This window comes from Erythranthe guttata, chromosome 2, assembly GCF_056151865.1.
Source record: "Erythranthe guttata isolate IM_541 chromosome 2, IM_541, whole genome shotgun sequence".
Lineage (NCBI taxonomy): Eukaryota > Viridiplantae > Streptophyta > Magnoliopsida > Lamiales > Phrymaceae > Erythranthe > Erythranthe guttata.
The window spans coordinates 362,397-384,718 of NC_142534.1; the positions used below are offsets into that span (position 1 = coordinate 362,397).

General features: G+C 32.9%; 7 protein-coding genes across 8 annotated transcripts; all 7 read right to left on the bottom strand.

The window, feature by feature from the left end:
* Nucleotides 1–1,238: 1,238 nt before the first annotated feature.
* LOC105957780 (uncharacterized) lies at nt 1,239–5,202 on the bottom strand. Of its 2 annotated transcripts, none has more exons than XM_088821885.1 (13): nt 4,788–5,202; nt 4,106–4,243; nt 3,897–3,978; nt 3,610–3,686; nt 3,382–3,482; nt 2,978–3,104; nt 2,764–2,880; nt 2,601–2,686; nt 2,414–2,480; nt 2,124–2,202; nt 1,855–1,946; nt 1,606–1,749; nt 1,239–1,525 (listed from the first exon to the last, which is right to left on the bottom strand). In XM_088821885.1, exons 1-13 carry the CDS (start codon nt 4,938–4,940, stop codon nt 1,490–1,492), a joined length of 1,299 nt encoding a protein of 432 aa, XP_088678011.1. In that variant the 5' UTR covers nt 4,941–5,202; the 3' UTR covers nt 1,239–1,489. The 2 variants fall into 2 exon arrangements, with proteins under 2 accessions (XP_088678011.1, XP_088678017.1); XM_088821891.1 differs by having other exon boundaries at nt 4,106–4,218; nt 4,788–5,172.
* A 1,293-nt stretch (nt 5,203–6,495) lies between these two features.
* Nucleotides 6,496–7,535, bottom strand: LOC105957779 (SKP1-like protein 20). Its single transcript, XM_012981739.2, has 2 exons — nt 6,994–7,535; nt 6,496–6,735 (listed from the first exon to the last, which is right to left on the bottom strand). Exons 1-2 carry the CDS (start codon nt 7,321–7,323, stop codon nt 6,604–6,606), a joined length of 462 nt encoding a protein of 153 aa, XP_012837193.2. The 5' UTR covers nt 7,324–7,535; the 3' UTR covers nt 6,496–6,603.
* A 694-nt stretch (nt 7,536–8,229) lies between these two features.
* LOC105957778 (SKP1-like protein 1B) lies at nt 8,230–9,423 on the bottom strand. Its single transcript, XM_012981737.2, has 2 exons — nt 9,049–9,423; nt 8,230–8,556 (listed from the first exon to the last, which is right to left on the bottom strand). Exons 1-2 carry the CDS (start codon nt 9,340–9,342, stop codon nt 8,377–8,379), a joined length of 474 nt encoding a protein of 157 aa, XP_012837191.1. The 5' UTR covers nt 9,343–9,423; the 3' UTR covers nt 8,230–8,376.
* A 732-nt stretch (nt 9,424–10,155) lies between these two features.
* On the bottom strand, nt 10,156–10,870 carry LOC105957451 (SKP1-like protein 1A). The gene is made up of 2 exons (XM_012981372.2): nt 10,483–10,870; nt 10,156–10,401 (listed from the first exon to the last, which is right to left on the bottom strand). Exons 1-2 carry the CDS (start codon nt 10,807–10,809, stop codon nt 10,222–10,224), a joined length of 507 nt encoding a protein of 168 aa, XP_012836826.1. The 5' UTR covers nt 10,810–10,870; the 3' UTR covers nt 10,156–10,221.
* Nucleotides 10,871–11,671: 801 nt separating this feature from the next.
* LOC105957776 (SKP1-like protein 4) lies at nt 11,672–12,542 on the bottom strand. Its single transcript, XM_012981735.2, has 2 exons — nt 12,141–12,542; nt 11,672–12,052 (listed from the first exon to the last, which is right to left on the bottom strand). Exons 1-2 carry the CDS (start codon nt 12,438–12,440, stop codon nt 11,876–11,878), a joined length of 477 nt encoding a protein of 158 aa, XP_012837189.2. The 5' UTR covers nt 12,441–12,542; the 3' UTR covers nt 11,672–11,875.
* Nucleotides 12,543–13,352: 810 nt separating this feature from the next.
* Nucleotides 13,353–15,497, bottom strand: LOC105957387 (chloroplast protein FOR GROWTH AND FERTILITY 2). Its single transcript, XM_012981309.2, has 2 exons — nt 14,984–15,497; nt 13,353–14,246 (listed from the first exon to the last, which is right to left on the bottom strand). Exons 1-2 carry the CDS (start codon nt 15,317–15,319, stop codon nt 13,467–13,469), a joined length of 1,116 nt encoding a protein of 371 aa, XP_012836763.2. The 5' UTR covers nt 15,320–15,497; the 3' UTR covers nt 13,353–13,466.
* A 1,367-nt stretch (nt 15,498–16,864) lies between these two features.
* LOC105957774 (putative BOI-related E3 ubiquitin-protein ligase 3) lies at nt 16,865–18,557 on the bottom strand. Its single transcript, XM_012981734.2, has 2 exons — nt 17,670–18,557; nt 16,865–17,540 (listed from the first exon to the last, which is right to left on the bottom strand). The coding sequence occupies exons 1-2, from the start codon at nt 17,904–17,906 to the stop codon at nt 17,034–17,036; spliced, it is 744 nt and encodes a 247-aa protein (XP_012837188.1). The 5' UTR covers nt 17,907–18,557; the 3' UTR covers nt 16,865–17,033.
* Between the last annotated feature and the right edge of the window lie 3,765 nt (nt 18,558–22,322).

Sequence of the window (22,322 nt, forward strand, 5' to 3'; positions counted from 1 at the left end):
CCGCTCGTGTGTTTTTACACGAGCAGATTATTATTAGTTTTTTTTTTTTTTTTTTTGATTTATAAGATGCTCGTGCAAAAACATGCGAGCATTTCAACAGTGCTCGTGTGAAATCAGATGAGCACTGTTGAAATGCTCGTGTGTTTTTGCACGAGCACAAAAATTTAATTTTTTTTTTTTTTTTTTTTTTTATTTTTAATTGGGTAGGAATAGTACAAAAGGTAAATAGTTATGGTAAAAAGGTAAAAAATCATGGTAAAAAAGTGCCTGAATGTTTAATTTGGCCTGCGTATATCACCACCCATTTTCATATTAAGTGGTACCATTTGGGTAATCTCATGCACAATGCACGTTTCGTACATGATGTTTTTCATACTAGAAATAGCTTCACAAAATATGGGCACGTGATTTGTTACCTGCACCAAATCAAAACATGACAGGCAATTAAATTAAGCTTTTACCAAAATATATAATAATATAAAACCAAACAATATTTAAATTTATTTTCTTATTACAATATGCATCAGAACAATAATTGAGAATGAAGAAGAAGAATAACTCTTTTTGGGTTTATTTGTTCAGTAAATTATAAAGAGGAGAATATTCCAACTCAACATTCCACTATATATTATGAATTTTTATCATTGGAAAAATCCATTTTGGCAAGAATACTAGAATAGTAATAACTCTGTAAGGTTTGTTTGGGTCCATTAAGGTAAAATGAAAAAGTATATTCAAACTCTATGCCAAGAAAAGAAAAGGGAGAAAAGAACAATATATTGTAAGTTGTAACTACTGCCAAGAACAACAACCATCTGAGAAAAGATTGTTTCTAATTAAACTACGTCGTATCAAACTATAAATATTATAATTCAATAAATATTTAAATTATTTATTTCAACGCTTTGTGGTCCCTTAATCATTTAAGATTAAAAGTGTTTAGGAACAATTGTCAGGGCGCAGCTTCTGATTAATTAATTGCATACTATTAATTAAATAAATTAAGATTGCAATATTAATGTTATTCCTATTTTGTTTTAGCTCAATTATTACAAAATTGACTATAGAGGTCGGTGAGTGATAAGAGAATTCTTGAATTCTTTTGTCCAATTTATATTATTTCAAAATTTTGTCATTATTCTTAGCAGTACTTGTAATTATTGATGATGATGACATTTACGTATTCGTGTCACAGTACACATCATTCTGTATAGGTCTACGCTAATAAATAATAATAATTTTCCAATAAATTCAATCTGACTATTAGCTGATGAATAACAAAAGGAAAAATATTTGCAGTTCGGCCCATCTTCAATGTGATTTTTCTTTTTGTTATTTGCTTTTTTGTTTTTTACAAAAGGCCCACAAAAAATTACTAATGAGAGCCTGTTAGACCAATATATATATTTTTGAAGGTTATATATAAGAATTCCTGTTAAAATCACCCTCCATTTGTCATATGGATCTCCAGCTTCCATAAATCGGTGACTTATTTGTTCACAAACCGCGTTATGATCCAGTGTACCTATGTAAATGGATGGTTATATATATTAATTTGATTGTGTAATGAGAACATTGTGAATTTATATACATATGTATACTTACAATGTTGTTGTGGGGAGATTTAAGGTAAAATCCTTGAGCAGTTATGACGACTATGTTTGAAGTTACGAGAATGAAGATACTTAGAGAATGCTTCCCCATCCACTCCAACACAAAAGTCAACCATCTCCATCCGTAAACATCAACCTGCAGTGATGAAGATTTCGCAAAGAAAAGTCAACTACATTATATATCACAGTAGCTGTTAAGTTAGCGAAACTGTGCAAAACAATTTTTAATTTCGAGACTTGCCAGTATGTATAGTGTGCAGAAAGTTATTCCAGCAGATGCTGTTGTAACCAACAAGTAACTTATCGTGTACAGAGATTTGTTAAGCGGTATTCCTGAAGGCAACGAAAAAGAAAAAGGGGTTTTCTATGAGAATAATTGACATGATTATAATAAAAATCCCGTATATCGCAATTTCCTCGACTGCACATTGAAGCCTTAGCAGAAAATGTAGTTTAAAAATAGTATAACCATACTTAAAACCTTGTAAATCGAAGAAAAAATATACATACCAAAGAAGGTAAGTAACAGACCGAGACCCATTAATGAAACCGAGAATAGGGACCAGTTCCATAGCCGTTCTTTGTGGTGCTGAAACATAATAATTTACTGCAGTTAGCTCCACAATAATAATTAGAATTTCATAATCAAAATGCATGGAACTTGATTTATTAGTGTGATTGGAAAAGATTATCTATGCCCTTCATACAGAAATTTGCCACAGAAAATTATTATCTTACATTAAACTATGTTTGAAGTTCGAATGAAGCGAAGAAATGAGGAAATCCGGTATATATCTCACCTGTGATTGTATTAAAATGTGGCCGTATTGGAGTCCAATGATGCACGTTACAGCAGCTGTGATTGAACTGTAAGTACACACGGTCTACATAAGGAATTACATATTAAAACTTGACATAAATAAATATCATATAAAGATTTACTTTATTTTGAAAAAAAACGAAGAACAGAGGTGTTATATAGCTTACCTCAAAATACCTTCAGGATCAAAAGGAGTATGACACCATGAAGGTGAATTTTGTGGGACATGTCCTTGGCTGGATATATTGCATTCCTGTAGTTTCAAGACGAATTATGCATCAATTAATAGCATAGTGCATAACATGAAATTTACAGCAAGAAAGAAAATACCTTCAGATTCCTGTAAACAGGTTTAGCGTATAGATGATTAACTCCAAGAATATAACGGTCTATCATTCCAGCAGAGTTACAAGCAGGACTGAGATCACCTCTCACAGAACATTTCACCTGAGTTTCAATAAAGAATAATTGTCGAACAAAATATAAAGTAACATGGACTTGCAAATAATAAGGTTAGACAGAAATAAATGGAATAATTTCTTACTTCGTAAACATTAGTGCTATTTGCAGTCACCAGAGAAGAATCCGATTGCACCACATATTGCCAATCCGGAACATACAGACCATATAAGAACCCTAAATATATGACTGACAGAAACAATGCGACAAACCTACAAAAAGGAAAATTGGATGTGTTTTCAGGAAATAAGATCCTAGAAAATAAGAGAAATAAAAAATAAAATTATCTAACTAGTTTATCCTGAGTGCTACTTCATTTGGATTCGAAAAAGATTGCATAACGAGAGAACCAATTATCACAACATGTGTTTTTTTTTTTGAACTTACCTATAAAACTGTTACACATGCGTAAGTACGCAACAGGCTTATTATTTTTTAACATGTCAGCTCCTATTAATAAAACCAATTAGCATGCCTGTATTGACTCACCATTGAAGATGATAATTTCTATGGAAACCATCTCCTCTCCTCCTTTGCCACGGGAGCCATATTTCACACATTGCAGCTACAACATATCCAACTGCTATCCTCTATATTAGTGACAAAATAAAATTTGTAAGAATTATTTGTCACATGTATTTGCTTCTACAGAAATCCCCTTCGATACTTGATTATAATAAGATGTAAATTGCAAGATTTCACATGTATGAAAAGAACCTGTAAGATGCCAAGGAATCTTATCTTCTCAACGTCCACTCCATATGTCAAAGAAGTAACACCGTGAAAATATCCACCTGAAATGAAGTAAAATTATGATTCTTAACTATCAGATAGCATTCAGAAAATACAAACAAGACCCTTAAGATATATTATCTCATTTTGAAGGGCGACAAATAGTTTTATCCGATTTAGATGTGCAGTTTCTGCATGCTATTGTATACCAAACACATGCATTATATGACTAACAGAAAGATCCAACGGGAGAGTTACTTAATTAATGATACCCTGAAGAAAAACACCGAGCATGAAGAGTTTCAATCCTCTAAGGATGGCCTTCCATGTAGCTTCTACTCTGTCTGAAACTTTCTGCAAATTTAAATTCAAAACAGCCATTCAGACGTGATTCAGAATAACTCGAATTCTATAAATTCAAAAAAAAAAAAAAATCTAAAGCGGAAGTACATATTCCTGTTACAAATGTATATATGGTTACCTTGTATACAATTACAATAGATACTCCAGCAGCGAAAAGGAAAAACGGCATCACTAAGTCTGCCAAATGAACACCGTTCCAAGGGGCATGAGAAATAGCTGGGAAAATAGAGCCTGCGTAATCTACAAGCATCATCAGCTGAAAGGGAAAAAAAATAAAATAAAAAATTGCAAGTTAAGATTAATAATTAGCTTTAGTGTTGAATTATTTGCTCATATATCTAGACCTCATAATTTCTGATTAAATCATTAATGAAAGCATTAAATGCTATACCATCAAGCTCAAGTGGCACTTGATCAACAATGTGAAAAGAATTGAAAAAAATAAAAAATAAAAAAATCAATCACCCCCAAAAAAACATATTCCTTGTTTCACACCCTCAGAATCACAGGAAAAAAATCAAAAAAATAGAAATCAAATTCTATTTCCCACATTTCCCTCACTTCCACATTTCTGACAGATTGAATTCGTATTCCCCTTCCCTAATTAATGTATAGGTGCAAAATCACAATTCAATAATTACTGATCAGATCGGAAAAAAAAGCTCAAATCACTACACAAAGCAAATCCAACATAAAACTAATGATTAAGCAAACCAACAAGCACAGCCACTCCAATTTCAAGTATCGATCGTCGCAGAAAACTATTAAAACTAAAAATCAAAACGGAAATAAAGCATTACGAAAACGCAAAGGCCACGGAAAACATCGAGAGAAGCCACGCGAGCAGCTTTCCGATTAGCAACGCCGCCGCTTCTATTAGCTAGTTCATCCAGCTCCATCGGTTTCTCCTCGTCCGCGGCGTGGCTGCGCATCAACGGCTCCATCTCCGCCATTACTTTTCCAACTTTTTGTATTTATAATTCGAAGCTTTTCCTCTTTTCCCTGGGGTATTTAATTTATATGCTTGCAGGAAACAGGAGAAAATGGGAGCACAATTTTACTACACTGAAATCGCCATTTAATCCTCTTTTCCGAATTGAAACAGAGAATAGCACTGTGTGAAATTGGATGAATATGAACAGAGCAGGTGAAAAAACCTATGGAAGCAAAGAAGAAACCACGCCAAGTGTGAAAGCTCAGGCATACTAACGTATCATGACGTGGCAATACGCCATTCGTCAAGATAAACAGTGACGACACTAGCAACTCTATTTTCCCCTGTCCGAGTTGGACCAATAGGATACTGACATCTGTATGAAAAAATATCTGCTGGCCCCACTTTGTTGAATTGAAATTATTTGAAATAGCGTCATAGCTTGGTCACCGGGTGGTCAAAATCAGGCGACCCTATTTGGCCCAACATTCTATGGAGGCCCATAAATTAGAAGGAAAAAAAATATTATCTATTAATTTTAAATATTTTGTTTTATTTAATTTTATTTTAAAAAAACCCTCAAAAGAACCTACAATTTTCATGTATTAAATTGAAAAGACCATATTATATTATGCATCAATTATATTATAGCAAATTTCATTTTAATATAGGTATTTTTTTATGCACAAAAAAATATGTATTGAATATATTATTTAATACTTTATTTAATATGAAACCATCTTATATAAGCTTTACTAAATGACATTTTCCAATTTTAAAATAATTGGGAAGCTTTACTTAATGATTTTTCAAGTCTTCAATATTTATTTTAAGGGTAAATTACAAACACCCCCCTGAGGTATGGTCAAATTCCAAAAACCCCCCTCTTGTTTGGATAATTACATCTACCCCCTCAACTATGATTTTTTCTTAGACCTCCACCTTTATGGTGCCAAATTCAACATAGTCATCTAGATTCCGTGAAATGTGATCTAGTTTGTACTCTTTTTGTGTAAAAAATACAGTTTCCGATGCACCACAAACTGATATATACAAGCTAAAAATCACATATTATGATCATCTTGCTTCATAATGTAGAGTTTGAATGGGATAAAACGGGTACAAAAGTGATAATATTCCATATAATCTCAAAGATTCCACTAAATTTGATGAGTTGAGGGGGGTGATTGTAATTATTCAAACAAGAGGGGTGTTTTTGTAATTTGACCATACCTCAGGGGGTGTTTGTAATTTATCCTTATTTTAAAGGTAGTCAAGTACCATCTGCCTGCCCTAATGCATGTCTTTGTTAATATCTTTTATTTTATAACTATAAATAATCAAACCTTATATTTAACAATATTCAAGTTAATAAAACTTCAACATATACTACACTCTCGTTTAATAGCTTGCAAAACATACGAGAGACGTACAAAACTCCACCTAACGACCTTCAGTAATAGAATTCGAACTTAGGTCAATTGACAGACCGAATAAAGTCTATATAAATTCCTTAATAAAGTAAAGAGATATGTCCGAACATAAAAATAAAGTTCGAAATTATACATGTGAAAACCAGAAGGGGAAAACAAAAAAAAAAAGTGGTGAATATTTACTAAACTGAATTAAGTATAGAACATTCAATCAAATGCTCGTGCGTTCGTCGTACGAATCGCTTCTTCCTACTCTGGAATATAGTCGTTTTCTGCGTTGAGAGTACAGCGGATTTGTTCTATTGACATCCACTTTAGCATTTCTGCTACCTTGTTACACGCCAGCTCAACCAGGCTCTTTATGTTTAAGTTGTATGCAGCCTGATAAATATTATGTATGACAAATCCGTCAATAAAAAAAATATATAGAAAAAATAAATACAACAAATCGAAATATCACCGTTTGAAGATTTAGTTTTGGCGAATCGACGAAGAAGAAAATAAATACGGAATCCATCGGAAACATAATTAAAGAAAATTCTGTAACTATAACATGAGAAAACAAAAAATAAAAAATCAAATAAACCCTAACCCTAGGGGTAAAAAGGTCAAATTGACTGCAGAGATAAGGGGACGTACATTTAGGAGGTCAATTAGCGTGGACTGGTCAACCTTCAGGAACTCAGTATCAAACCGACGCACGTATTCTTTGGCGATCTTATCGGCCACCGCGCCGTAAACGGCGGCGTTGGATGCGGCTTCGGCGTGGTGCTTGCAGTATTCTATCACCTTTAACAGAATATTCGAGGTGACGTTAGGCAGCGGGATTGGGGTGACGGCGATGTTATTCTCGATCATGTTTTTTATGGTCTCCGATTGGACGGCGACGGACTCTTCAACCTCGAACGTGACTCCGTCGGAGCTTATCAGAGTGATCATCTTTTTGGTTGCGGTTTCTACGGTCGACATTATTTTATTCGAGAACGGAAACCTGTGAGAGAGAGAGAGAGAGAGGAGGCTGAAAGTAATTGGTTGAGAGAGAGAGAGAGGGTAAGCCTAAATACGCGTATATAAAATTTTGATGTGATTATATATATAGGTTCCTTCGACCCTACACTTGGTGAAAAACACCGGGTGGGTCTTCTGCTGCCACGTGTTCTTTTTTTTATTTTTCTAAAACCCCTAAAAATAAACCCTAGCGGGGAATCTATTATAAAATTAAAAAAAAAAAATTATTTTTCTAAAACCCCTAAAGATAAACCCTAGCGGGGAATCTATTATAAAATTAAAAAAAATTATAAAATAAAAAAAAAAAAGACGCGTGGCAGCAGAAGACCCACCTGGTGTTTTTCACCAAGTGTAGGGTCGAACAAATCTATATATATATATATATATATATATATATATATATATATATATATATATATATATATATATATATTAATATTATTTTCTTTTTTTTTCTCTTTTTTTATATTAAAAAAATATTTTCTTTTTTATGATTGGGTTAAAATAAAAAAAAATGGAATTAACGAAGACGGAGAAACTTTAATCCATGAATAGTTATGCTAATTTTTTGAGTATGTGTAGATATCAATATTCGTGGGGATGCTCAAACAATATCGGAACTACGTCGTTTTGTTATAAAATATCAAAATTAGTTATAGAAGTATGTAAGTTTTTTTATAACATTACTTGGTACCAGTAAAAGTAAAATATTAATATATTATTAATACTCAGGTTCACAATGTCGAGTTATTATAATAGAATAATAAATACTAAATATCTCTTCAAAAATAATTAATTAAATAGTAAAATTGAATATTTATTTTTTGTTGAAACAAGAATGAGGATGAAGATGGCAAACAAGAAGAGTTGTAAATAATCAACAATCATCTTATATAATTGATGTAGATATTCAAAAGAACGACTTAAAACAAACAAAATTAAAGTAGGAAATATGTCAAAAACTAGAGATTAACTAATTAATAAACTAAATGAAAAAGATCAAGAGCAACATATTCAATTTTCCTCAAAAACCCAGGGATTCTCGTTGCGAACATCGTCTTCCTCCTCTTTAGTATAGTCGTTTTCAATGTTGAATAACTTGCGAACCTCTTCTACTGACATACCCTTCATCTGGTCTGCTACACGTTGACACTTGTCGTCGAGCAAGCTCTTGATGTTTAAGTAGTTTGCTGCCTGATAAATTAAACGATAAAACCAATTACAGGTTAAATAGCTCGTATGATTTGCAAACTATTATATAAACATTAAAAAAAATTAATCGACCCACAAAGCTACATATAATATTCGAAATATAATAAAGTATTAGGTTTTATTTGTGGGGTTTATTACAATTAATAAGTACCAATTTTTCTGTCGAACGGTTAAAAATTATTCTATTTTATTTTATCAGGAAAAAAACTCCCCGATGACAAAATTCTTTTTTTGCAAAAGCCCCTGAACAACTTTACTAATTGCTGATTTTTTTTAATAAAATAATTTTTTGTAACAATTTAATATAAAACAAAGTACTAATTGCAATAAACTTATTATATGTGGGCTATAAGCCCTTGTAACCCTATATTGGCTCATGTTAGTTGCGAAAAAACCCTAAATATTCAATAAAAAAACGAAGGAAAAAAGAAAGTTGAAGAAAAAAAATAATCAAAAGAGGGATAGAGGAGGTACCGATATGAGTTCAAAAAGGGTGGGGAACTCGGTTTCGGGTTCTTGCGTAGGTGAATCGGCGGCGCCTGTATCGGGGGCTTTAGTGAGGCGCTTGCAGTACTCAATAACCTTGGCCAGAGTCTCCGAAGCGACGTTAGGGAGAGGGATAGGGTTGTCGGCGCATCCATCTTCGATCATGTTTTTTATGGTCAGAGAATGTTCGGCAACATCCTCATCGATCTCGAACGTGTGACCGTCGGAGCTCACCAGGATAATCTTCTTCTTCTCGGTTGCAGTGCTTGAGGAAGATGCCATTGTTTTCTTAGAGAGAGAAGGAGATGAAAGAGAGAGAGAGGAGATTGGCGTCTTCTTAGAGAGAGAAGAGAATATTTTGGAGAAACGTTAATTGTGTATTTATAGAGGGATTGAGTATTTAGGGTTTTAAGGAAATAATTGGATTAATTAATTCTAACTGAAATAGAATTTTTGTCCTGGTTATACTAGAAAACATATATAATTTGTGCTTAATTCCCATATAAGATTACTAGATCTTTTGAAAATAAATAGAGAGAAAATTACTTGATTGGTTTAAAGAATAAATATATATATATATATATATATATATATATATATATATATATATATATATATATATATATATATATATATATATATATATATATATATATATATATATATATTAAAGCCAGAGACGTAGATAAAATATGATATTATGTCAAAACTTTTAATTTATGTAAAAATAAAATAAAAAGGATGTTAATGGGATCGGATATCTCTACCTTTTGTATTTGCGAATTTTAATTATCTCAATTATCTCATGTATGGTTCGGTTTTTATCAAAACAATTAACATAATCAATTTTCGATAAAATGATATTAATTTAGTGAAATATTAGTACTCGTCTACTCTATATACAAATTACAATGCATATGAATTGTTACTTTGTTAGATGGTAGAGAGGCACTCAATAGACATAATTCTAATCACAATATTGATCATTATAATAGAATATGTTACGAAAAGAAAATAACGAAACTGACTTATCTACCAAAGGAATCTCAACAAATTAAACGAAATTGACATATCTACCAAAGGAATCTCAACAAATTAAACGAAATGAATTACAAAATTTGTTAATCCTGAGATTTAAAAAAAAGAAAAAATAAAATTTCATCAATTATTCTCAAATTTCCAATCACGATCCTTGCGAAATTTCTCTTCCTCCTCCGGAGTAAAGTCGTTTTCGATGTTGAACATTTCGCGAAGTTCAACTGGCGACTTCCCCTTCATCGTGCCCGCTACAGTTTCACAAATCAGATCCATCAAGCTCTTGATGTTTAAGTAATTTGCTGCCTGACAAATATCAAAACAATTTTAATTAAATACACCAAAACCAAACCCTAGGGGCAAAACAGTCAAACTGAAGATATATACCAACAGCAGGTCAAATCGGGTGCACTGTTCGACGTCCATGAATTCGGTATCAAAATCGATCAGAGAATCTTCGGAGACCTTCTTGGCGGCCGCCGCCGCGCCTTTATCGGCGGCGGCTTCGGTGTGGTGCTTGCAGTATTGGATAATCATGGCCAGAATCGGGGTATTGACGTTCGGCAGTGGGATGACGTCGTCGGCGCAGCCATCCTCAATCATGTTTTTGATAGTGAGAGAATTTGAAGCAACCGCCTCATCCATCTCGAAAATATCCCCGTCGGAGCTCTTCACGACGATCTTCTTCTGGGCGGCGCCGCTTGAGGAAGACATTTGTTTTTGTTTTTAGAGAGAGAAAGAAAGAGGAGAGAGAGAGGGTACGCAGAGAATAAACGAGACGAAACTTGGAAAAAGGTTTGTGAGCGGTCTCTATTTATAGACGCGACTTCTCGTTTTTGTTTTTTTTTTTAAAAGCGTTATTTCAATTGATAGACTCTTTCGTCTAAGGAGTCTTCTCGAACCAGGACTCTTTTCCCATAATATATATATAATATAGATATTCCCATAACTATTAAATATTTCCACCTTTAAATTCGTGGTTTTTTCGTAAATATATGTATATGTCACATTGTTCATGGAAATAAAATCCTACAAGAAATATTAAGTGTACAGTATTAAATTTAGAAAATTTTGTTGCTTTATAGAAAGCATCTTAAATTAATTAAAATTCAATCGTGGATTAATACATGTATATTTGTCAAAAAGAAAAAATAATAATCTCACTTTCGTAAAACTAATCTTGTGTAGTGCCCTATGTGATAGGGCTCGTCCAAGATAAAATGCACGATCGTACTAATAATTTTTAGATCGAGCTCGTCCAAGATGAATGCACGATCGTCTACGAATCTGATGACCCTAAGTGCAATTTATTGAAAAAAAAAGTTTATGACTAAGACGATTAATGCTAATCGAGCATCGTGCTCTTGATAAACGGAGAAAAACCTAATTTCGTGTAAAAATAATGACATTAGTGAAGGAGGATAAACCTTCAATAACACAAATCACTTCAATATTTACCCATCTAGTGTTTCTTTGAAGATAAATCACATAAAAATAATTATACTATTCTCTCTTTAATTTCTTTCTTTCTTTTTTTCTTCTAAAATTCTATTATATATATATTATATATTATATATTATAACAATTCAAAACTGCACATTATTGAAACAATGAATGAGATCTAAGAGACAAGAATTTCAGCCAAAATAAAAAAAAGGTTTATCAATAATCCATAATGATTATTGATTAATGTAGAAGAAACAAGAAAACCCTAAAGACAAAAACTAAACTACGAAAAAAAAAAGTAAAAAATCAGAGAAAAATTACTAAAATAAAAAAACTAGTCATCAAAAGCCCAACTGTTCTCCTTGCGAACTTCCTCTTCCTCCTCTTTAGTATAGTCGTTTACTATGTGGAATTTTTTACGAGTTACTTCTGGATCTTTATCCTTCAACATCTCTGCTATTGCTTTGCATAGCATATCCATCAGGCTGCTTATGTTTAAGTAATTTGCTGCCTGTAAATATAAATATATAGAGGTTATTAATTTATCAATTGGGGGAAAATTAAAAGGAAACCCTAGGGGGGAGAAAAATAGTAGGTACCAATAAGGTGTCGAAAAGCGTTTCCTGGTCATCAGGATCGACGAAATCAGCGTCGAATTTCTTCAGATCGTCGGCGTTGGCGGCGGCGTCGGTGTGGCGCTTGCAGTATTCGATGACCCTGGCGAGAATCTTGGCAGTGACGTTGGGGAGAGGGATGGTGTTGTCGGCGCATTCATCCTCAATCATGTTTCTGAGTGTCTGTGAATTCGAAGCAACCGACTCCTCGATCTCGAATATTTGCCCGTCGGAGCTCTGCAGTACGATCATCTTCTGGATTTCTGTGTTTGACGACGACGCCATCGATCGATTTTCTTTATTATCAACGAGAAAAGACGCAAAGAAAATAGAGAGAGAAAAAAAAGAGAGAGAAAAGGCAGAGAATATTCTAAACGAAACGAAAAGAAACTTGAGAGGGGTTTGTGGAGGGGGTCCCTATTTAAAGGGTTTTTCGGTGTTGGTTTGTTACAAGGAAAGGGTTTTTCCTAATTCTAATATAATTCAATATTTGTCTTCCCATAATAATTAATTGTTTCTTATTTAGAATTCTTCTCCTACTGGTCTCTTTTTTCCATATTAATTAATTAATTATTTCGCAAGTATATTAAATATTTCCGCCTTTAAATAAATAAAATAAATAAATAAACGAGATACACATTGATTTAACGTGTACATATTTAACAAGAGTTGGAGTGTTTGGCTGTTTGCTTTCACTAATTCCTAATTGGACTATTAATTGCAATCCCGTAATTCACATACATATATACACATTGCTATAGCCTATATGCTAAACTATTAGTAATATATTTGTTATTATTTTCTATATTACTTTTTATATATAAGCTATAAGTAAATCTAGCCTAAGTTAATATAAAATAAACAATTATATGGTGAATAAAAATAACAAGTATAATCAAGCTCACTAGTGTTATAATTAGGAGTAGGAATCAAACGAATCGAATCCAAACTAACATTTTTTTTAACAAAATTAACTTTCTTGGAATTTAAAAATTTGTTACAACGCCATTTTAATAATATTCAAAAAAATCAAAAATCTGGAATTTGAAAAATTGAAATAGAAAATGTGTTCTGAAGTCGAAAAAACATATTCACCTACAAATCGCAAACTAATTCTCAACCCATTAGTAGCATCGATTTTTCTTCTTTTAACGGGGCGCATCCACTCCGAATCCACTCCCTTTGTAAATCGCAAACTTTCGAACACTAGTCATATTAAACATAAATAAGGTTACAAGGCCGAAATTTATTCGGAATTAGCGCTCTCAAAAGAAAAATATTCCTACTACAAACCCGAAAAAAATAAAAAAATCAATATAAGCTAAACCCAAAGAATTGAGTGATGAGAATAGCAAGGCCTAAAGCAATAGCTATAAATGAAGAACCCCAAGTGAGCTTCTCAGTAATTCTAGGCACTCTCTCCTTAAGAGCTTCACTACATGACCCTATAAAAACAGTGTAACTCCCCATAGCAATCACAGTCCCAATCAAGAACATCACCAAAAACGCAGCACCTGCCATTCTCGACGGCAACGCAAGTGCTGGCAAAATCATCATCAAAGCATCTGGCTGCAATCCATGCACAATCCCCGTCGCAAAAGTAGCTACCCCAATCTTCTTCTTCTTCTTCGGAGCTTCTTCTTCTAGAAGCGGGTCGTGGATTATTCCGGAAGCTTCCTTGATTCCCATGGCACCAATTACGAGCAAAGTGGACCCCACAACTCTTGTCCCCCAAGTTCTGATAACCTCGATGTGGAGACGGTCCTTTAGGAGTAAGAAGAGAAGGCCGAATATAACTTGTCCGAAATCATGGCCGCAGCCCCATAGGGCTCCAATGGCAGCACTTTCGAGTCTTGTTCGGCCTATCGAGAGTGGGGCTAATGCGGCGAGATGATCGGGGCCCGATAGTGTGTGTAGGCAACCTGCAAAGAAGCCTGTCCATGCACCCGTAAGTAGCTCGTTGTGAACGAGACTCGTTCCTCCAGCTTTGGCTGCACTTGGAAAACTAGCGAATGCTGGATGGATAATGGCTTGGTGGAGTGATGTCAAAAGAATTGCTGATATTACTATCAGTTTCGCAGCGTTAAACACCTTAAAATATATGAAGGGAAGTTATAGAAAAACATATATATGCAGTTTGTCGAATTTAAATTAGAAATCGGGAACTTATAGCAAGATGCATTTTTTAAGGATTTGTGAAGTCTCCTATATTTTGATTACAACATGCTATAATGTCCATGATATTAGCAAGATAATAAACAAGACGAACCCTCGTGATCACATAAATTGGGAGAATTATCTTATGTTACTAATAAAGTAAATACTTTCAGTTTAATCCCTTACTCTCTCACAATTGTAATGAGATCATTCAACAATTCAAGGGTCTAATGACTATTGTAGGCACAATCGAAACACGATACTTTACCAAAGACTGTTCATCTTCATTAACTGATATGCAGGAAAATGCCTTCATCAAGCTACCGATGCGATTTTTACTATTTCCTACTTGTAAACAACTACAAAAATTATATATATATATATATATATATATATATATATATATATATATATATATATATATATATATATATATATATATATATGCAGTAGATGAATGAGTAAAAACTTAAGCTCTGCTTGTGATATGATACTCATTACTCAGTTCATAGCACCTGAAAGAATACATTAACTACACATCTTTTGGAATGACAGAATTCAACGGTAAAATTATTTCATAAAATCAGGCTTGTGAATTGGGAATTTACTTGAAAATTTTGACAAAGGTAAACTATAAAACAAAATTAACCTCCGGTAAAATTAGTAATTACCTTGTTTTGCCGAGATAATTTCTGAGCAATCAGTTTCGGGAAATTGTAATTAGTCTCCGAAACATTGGCCGGATCCATGCGTAGAGACGAATTATCCGCGCCGCAATCATCAATTGAACTGGTGGGAACAGAAAACGAATCACGGAGATTGCAAAACAGCGGGCTGACTCGGCGCAACGGAAATGAGGTCGCCGGAGAAGAAGAAGAAGAAGAGGGAGAGAGTATCCGGGGTGAGTCGACTCGGACTCGGAAAAACCGAGGAAGAATTGGGGAATTGTAATAGAATTTGGAAGGGATTGAATTTGAATTGGAATTGGAATAGATTAGCCTATCCATTTGTGTGTGACAATTACAGCCCCAAATCACTCTCTCTCTCTCTCTATATTCCCAAAAAATATGTTTTGATTTATTAAATTTAATTTACCCCTCTCCAAAAAGGGGCAGAGGAATTTGCAGGGAAGATGAAGAAGAGTTGAGTGGATAAAAAACCTACTGCTTTACTGTATCTTTTCATTTTAATAACAAATAAAAAATAATATATATATTATTATTATTTTTTTTTTAATAGTTTCTTTTAAAAGTGGGTCTATAAATGATTTGGGCTTAAAAATTCTTTGGTCTTGTCCATGAGAATGAGTTGTAGAAGGCCCAAGATTTTCAAATAACTTGATTTGATTTTGGGCTACACAAAATTAAATTTTGTTCATTATATATTATGTGGGAATAACAAAAGGAGTAATTAAGATTAAAAGTACAAGGAAAAACATTAGATTTAGTTTGAGTCAATGTCACAAACAATGAACCACCACCTCGTAGGCCACAATTAATTCGTGCAATACAAGGCAAACATTTAAAAGCTCAATTTTCATTGTCATAGAAAACGTATATCAAAATAAAATTACGAATTTAAAACTTTTTTCCCATGATTATAGCTTGTAAATTGGATTCAAAAATTAACTTTTTAATAAACTAATTAGTAAATACTAGGAAAACATATATAATTGAATCAATTCTTTAAATATTAACCTAAAAAAAAACTATAAAGTGTGTACTAAAGTGGGAAAATGTAAAGATGAGGGACCATTAATGAAATTTGTACTAAATATTTATTGATTATTTTAATACTTGTGTAAATATGCAGGCAAGGCAACTAGATGCAGAGATCAGCAGCAACGTCATGATTTACCATAAACCGGCAATGGAACAGAAGTTACAGAATTACTGATAAAAACTTGCTGGTAAAAAAAAAAAAATCATCTCATACGAATAATCAAATCAATCAACCACAGCAGATTAAATCCCAATATGGTAAAATAAAAAAAGGAATAAAAAAGATTCTCATATTCTGTACTCTATGATTCATTTTCCAGTTGATTAGGGTTCATAAAAAGTAGTGAAGTAGACATGTTGTTGTAAGAAGAGTTTTCTTTCACCATGAAAAGGGAAAGAGATATACAGAAAGATTGATTGAAATATATTAATTATGACGTCATAAATATAGGCAAAGGAAAAAAGAATGTGAGTGAAGTCTGATGGGGTTCTGTACGTTTACTCTGTTTAGGGTAAAAATCTTTCGTCTTCGTTCATTTAAAGATGGAAATATAAATAATAATTTAAAATTAAGATGGTGTTGTAAAAGTTTTTAAATAAGTGGAAGTTTGTAATTCAGTTATTGTGATTAAAAATGCAAAAAAGGAGCTTTAATAATCAATTAATTTCTTGATTGTTGTGTTTTACAAAATAAACTTTAATTTACTGCTCATTTTTATAAATATTAAAAATATTCTTATAAATAGAATTTAGAGAAAAATAATAATAAAAAAAAATCTCAAAAAATTGATGCATGAACACTTCTCTATTTGTAAATCTTTGCAAAAATAATAAAAAAAAAGTCTGAAAAATACTCTCAATATCTATAATAATTATCCAATTCATGAATAAAAAAAGCATTTTTTTTAACTAAGCAAAACTAAAATTAATGAATATTATTTCCCATTAATCCTAAAAAAAGCATAATTAATTAATTAACAAAAAAAAAGGAAAATTTGTATTAAGTCAAAGCAATAATACTGCTTTCCTTAACCACTCTACAAACAGGGCAAGAATCAAGAACCGCCGCACAAGCAATGCATGAACACAGATGCCTACACGGCAACATAATCACACACGAATTCCCATAATTGCACCTTCTGCAAACCATCTTCTTCCTCGTTTCTCTCTCTAAATTCTCACCATTTTCTCTCTCCTCTTCTTCTACGCAGCAAGACCCTGCGTCATCAACCGACGCAGCATTCGCCGCGGCCTCCCTCAGCCGTTCGATCGTGCCGGTCAACGATTTGACCGTCGATTCGTTCTCCATCGCCGCTCTCTGCCACGTTTGGTTCTCGAACTCGATTCTCCTCAGAAAGTTCTCGAGCTCAGTTGTTCTGTACGACGCCGTTTTGATTTCTTCATCCTTTTGTCTGAATAAAAATTGAATCTTTGGTTCTAGTTTCTTTAACAGCAGCGATGTGTGTCGCTTCCTCTGTTCTTCCAAAACCAATCTCAGTTTTTCGTTCTGTTCAATTAATCAATAATCACAACTCCCACGTAAGAATTATATATAAAAAAAAGTGATCTTTAAGAAAAAAAAGTGATCTTTAAAAAAAAACAGAGGAAAATTCTAGAGAGAGAAAATGTGTGAAACCTGCGAATTGATGAACAGATCAATTTCGATTCGTTGATTCTCCATCTGGGCGGAGATGCTCTGAGGAAAAGAAGACATTGTTTGAAAGAGAAATCTGTTCATCATCGGTTCTTGTTGTTGTTGTTGTTCTTTCTGCTGATGTGGAATAAAACAGAGGTTGTTGTTGTTGTTGTTGAATCCACATGCATTGTCGGATAAAAGATCAAAATTTGTATACATCTGTGCTTGAATCGCCATTGATGAATTGAGATTTTGAGATACAAAGTATGTATGTATTGATTTATTGATATATATATTAAATATGTAGAGGAACTTTCTCTCCGAACTTGCTTTAATTACACAACGTACACAAACTGAGCGAAAAAGATGAACCAAATAAAGTGGTGGGTTTCTGTTGAATTGAAAACTACAAGTTTGATTTGTTCTTGTTAACTTTAGAGAGAGAGAGAGAGAGAGAGAGAGAGAGAGAGAGGGGTAGAGAGAGAAAGAGAGGATTTATTGGAGATAGATTTATTAGGCGAAAGGTATGATGTATAGAAATAGTTGTTTTCTTGGTCTGGAGTAGTAGGGCAAAAATATAATTGCTTTGTGGGAAACACAAAAATTAGAAAGGTGGGGTGTTTTCGTGTATTTATTATGTATTCAGGGGTGACAAATAGTATTTAATTTAATTATCTGAATAGAGTGGTGGTGGTGGTTGGGGGGGGGGGGGGGGGGGTGGTGGTGGGGTGGGTGGCCTAGGATTCTTGATTTTTACTCTAGAATAAAATAAAAATTGGTGTGTATTTTCTTGTGAAGCATTAAAGAGGGATGTTGAGGAAAGGGTGTAGACATGCAAATTCTGTGACTCAAACTATTGGGGCCTGAGAAATTCAATTTCAAGTGGGTGATGCTGCATTTTGTTAGCTTTGACGATATAATAAAACGAGGTGTGTGTTTGTGCATGTGTGTCGATTGCAGGAGCGGAAAATTAGGTTTGTTCGATGACACAACTTCTGAAGTATTATTCGATTTATTTATCGTTCCGTACGTATACTTTATATTAAATATATATGTTTATTATTATATAGAAATTAAGAATGAAAAATTAGTCAATGTATCACACGAGATACAGCATTTAGGAGAATAGGATTCCAAAAATAGAATAGGGCATCTCCTCTATTAATGAATAAGTCAAGGGAAAATTGTATTAATATTTAATATATAACAGTGTTTAATATTGCAATTTTAGAAAAAAATATATCTATAAAATTGATTCAAGAATCAAGATCTAAACGCAACTCAAAAATTTGTATTCCATTTATTATTTTTTTACATAACTATTAAATGTTTCTGACACGGAATTTGCCATGTTATTGTGAATCTACGTGTCCACATTATTGAACTTTTTTACACATCTTTTATTTTAATTTATTTTTTACATTTTTGCAGTGTTATGTGTTGTGGTGACTGGTGACTATTAATTTATGACTTTTAAACGGCCAATTTTATTTTTATGTTTAATTTAATTTTAAATGGCATAGCAAAAGCAAAGATATGGCTTTTTATTTTCAAGATTTTATGCTCCTACTATCTATCTATCTATCTATCTATGTGGCTTTGAATTTTTGGAACAAAAGTTGCTTCATTCATATCAGCTTATTAGCTTATAAGCTTTTATATATCAGCTTATAAGCTAGGCCAAACACACTCTTTTTTTAAACCTTGTGTTAATTTTTGTTTTTGGACATTACTAATTGTAGGGACACATCCAGGCTATGGGCTTGGCCCAACTGCCTAACTAATTAATGGCACTTATTAATTTAAACATTTACAATCACAAAACCCAATTCATTATTTAAACAAAAAAAAAATAAAAAAAAAAAATGTACAATATCTAAAATAAAAAGAAATTAAGACGAATAAATTAATTCTTTTGAGTCAAAGTCATTGCATTTGTACCACCTTTTGTGATGTACTTTTGTTCACCTAAATATTGATATGGTCCAAGTTATTAGTATTTCATTTATTAAAATAAATTCGAGGAGTTATTACTTGGCAGTTTTTTTCCGTGACTCCAACCCTCACTTATTTACTACTACCTCAATATATAAATATTCAAATCGTGACATTTTCAATTTTAAGGTATTTTTCTATTTATTACATTTTCAGATAATTGGTAAAAAAAAATATTGGTGTGTGGGGATGGCATGTATTATTTAATATTTATTACTATGTAGTTTGACTCATCTACTGCACCAAAATATTTTAATTGTCTGCAGTGGGTGTGGTGAATAGTAGTAAATACTCAACCCACAACCCAAATTCAATGCTCCCCACTACTCTCTATCTTCCAAATAATTATTTTCTTTTATTTTTTCCTTCGAAAATATTAAATTTTTATAAATTACTTTTGAAATTATATATATAAACATGAGTTGATAAATAATGTTTGTTTGGGGGGCAACCGTTCACGTTCTTATGTGTGACTATTTCTTGAATGTGTCCAAAAGATTGAACTCAATTAACCTATACATGGATCATAATGCAATGTATCATGCCACCATTATCCTTGGTCTCAAATTACAAATTTGATACAACTTCTTGAATCCGAAAATATATTGATCAAGAGAGCTTGTGAATCGAACGGTGGATAATGGAGCAAGCCAAGCAATTAGTGAAAGGAGAGTGTTGAACCGGCAATTAGTTATAATTTAACTCTCCATGCATGTGCCACACGCTATGCTGCACGGACACTTCTAGGAGGTGAAGAGTCTCCGTGTTCGACACTTGGATACTCGGACACGCCCGGACATCCCTCGGACACTCGTGTCGGGCCGTGTTGTAATTTCCCTAAAAATAGGACACACGTGTCGGACAGTATCCGTAATTTTAAAAAAAATGGGACACGGCTCTTATGTTTTAAGAGAAAGACCTAATAAAAAATACGCATTTTCTTTTCCTTGTAATACATATTTTCTCTGTCTTCTTTTAGAGTCCACCCAAAAGTCCAAAATTCTAGCGACAACGGAGATCAAGAACACGAGCAGCAAGGGCGAGCGGCTCTCTTATTCGATTTGGCGACTTATAAATATATTTTTACAATTTATAAATGTATCCCTATATTTTATAATTTATAAATATACCCTTATATTTTTTATATTTACACGTATCCCCGCATATCCATATCCTAGTTTTTTAGGAATGTCGTATCACCGTGTCCATACCCGCGTATCGCCGTGTTCGTGCAGCATATGCCACACGGTTTCAAGGAGCTGATACGAGTCTCTTGTACACTATAAATAGCCTCGATAGGATGCATCATATGAGTGTCTAATCAGTTGCAACCAATTGTACATAGAGAGATACATTGTATGATAGAAAACAATTTAGGATTTTCTAGTGTGTATTGTTGGTATATTGTGTTAGATAGATTAGATTGTTGAGAATTAATGCAATATGTAATACTCTTGAATTATTAATATTGTTCTAGTATCGTTTGGTGGACGTAAGCTCTAATTGAGTCGAATCTGGTGTTCAAATTGTAATTGAGTTATGAGTTTGTTGCACACACACTTTGCAGCTTATTTTCACACACTTGAGCATTTCTCAATACGAGATATGAAAACAAATAATTATTATTTCTCCATATTATATTTTATTAGTATTAATCGTAGCATTTGTTGATTGAAATTGGTCAAAATTGCTTACCTCATCATCCTTCACCCAAATTTGATGTTTGTTGTTATGGAATTTCCATACATGGAGATTTGATTGATTCCACATTTAAATATTATATTAGTATATTATATAGAGATAGGTAGTGCATGCAATGTGGACACATTTGATGGTTCAAACTTATTGGAAGCTGTTCTATTGATATGGGTGCTATCAGGGGCGGACCTAGGGAGTATTGGGTGGGGGGGCTAGAATTTTTTTTTTGGACTAAAATGCTACTAAATTTAAACTTTGGGGGGGCTAAATGGTATAAATCAATAGATAAATAACATAAAATATTAAAAATTTCATAAAAAAAAGGTAAAAAAAAAATTTCTGCAGGGGCGGAGGCCCCCCCAAGGCATACCTTGGGTCCGCCCCTGGGTGCTATGCTACTATTGTTACACTGTTTCATTACAGCTGATGATATATATTACAAAATAAATATTAATAATTAATTAAGTATGTCGGTTAGCTGTTGGCTAAGAATTTCAATTAGTAAACGTTCTTGCATTGTTTACGATTATTACTTTATTAGCGTTTTTAGATACACGAGTCATGTTATTATCATAATATTTTAATATATTTTTTTCCCTTTTTCCCCATTTCAATGCAAAAACAACCTAGAAAAAAATAAAAATAAAATAAATAATTAACAGTATACGTGATTAACTAGCACACGTTTCGAGTGTGTGTATTTGACGTCACTAATATATTCCTTTAAATAAAAATAAATAAAAACTAAAATCTATTTATAAAATTAATTGGGCTACAGCCCATTTTCCATTGGGCTCAATATAGTTAGTTTCAGATAATTTTTTGGGCCACGGTCCAAGAATATTTAAAATATATTTTACTATCTATTTTTATTTTTTAATGTTACAAATACAAACTAGGGTTTTCTCCATGCTGGACTAGTGGACTGGATGAGACGAATTATATAGGGCTGTATTTCAT

Coding starts and splice junctions, on each gene's coding strand:
- LOC105957779 (XM_012981739.2), bottom strand. CDS start 7,323: ATGTCGACCGTAGAAACCGCAACCAAAAAGATGATCACTCTGATAAGC. Junction 6,736..6,993: donor CGCTAATTGACCTCCTAAAT/GTACGTCCCCTT, acceptor AATATTTATCAG/GCTGCATACAACTTAAACAT.
- LOC105957776 (XM_012981735.2), bottom strand. CDS start 12,440: ATGGCGTCGTCGTCAAACACAGAAATCCAGAAGATGATCGTACTGCAG. Junction 12,053..12,140: donor CGCTTTTCGACACCTTATTG/GTACCTACTATT, acceptor TTATATTTACAG/GCAGCAAATTACTTAAACAT.
- LOC105957451 (XM_012981372.2), bottom strand. CDS start 10,809: ATGTCTTCCTCAAGCGGCGCCGCCCAGAAGAAGATCGTCGTGAAGAGC. Junction 10,402..10,482: donor CCCGATTTGACCTGCTGTTG/GTATATATCTTC, acceptor GATATTTGTCAG/GCAGCAAATTACTTAAACAT.
- LOC105957774 (XM_012981734.2), bottom strand. CDS start 17,906: ATGGCGATTCAAGCACAGATGTATACAAATTTTGATCTTTTATCCGAC. Junction 17,541..17,669: donor ATCTGTTCATCAATTCGCAG/GTTTCACACATT, acceptor TTAATTGAACAG/AACGAAAAACTGAGATTGGT.
- LOC105957387 (XM_012981309.2), bottom strand. CDS start 15,319: ATGGATAGGCTAATCTATTCCAATTCCAATTCAAATTCAATCCCTTCC. Junction 14,247..14,983: donor AATTATCTCGGCAAAACAAG/GTAATTACTAAT, acceptor ATATATTTTAAG/GTGTTTAACGCTGCGAAACT.
- LOC105957780 (XM_088821885.1), bottom strand. CDS start 4,940: ATGGCGGAGATGGAGCCGTTGATGCGCAGCCACGCCGCGGACGAGGAG. Junction 2,481..2,600: donor GATCCTGAAGGTATTTTGAG/GTAAGCTATATA, acceptor GTGTACTTACAG/TTCAATCACAGCTGCTGTAA. Junction 2,203..2,413: donor ACATTTTAATACAATCACAG/GTGAGATATATA, acceptor ATTATGTTTCAG/CACCACAAAGAACGGCTATG.
- LOC105957778 (XM_012981737.2), bottom strand. CDS start 9,342: ATGGCATCTTCCTCAAGCACTGCAACCGAGAAGAAGAAGATTATCCTG. Junction 8,557..9,048: donor CCCTTTTTGAACTCATATCG/GTACCTCCTCTA, acceptor TTAATTTATCAG/GCAGCAAACTACTTAAACAT.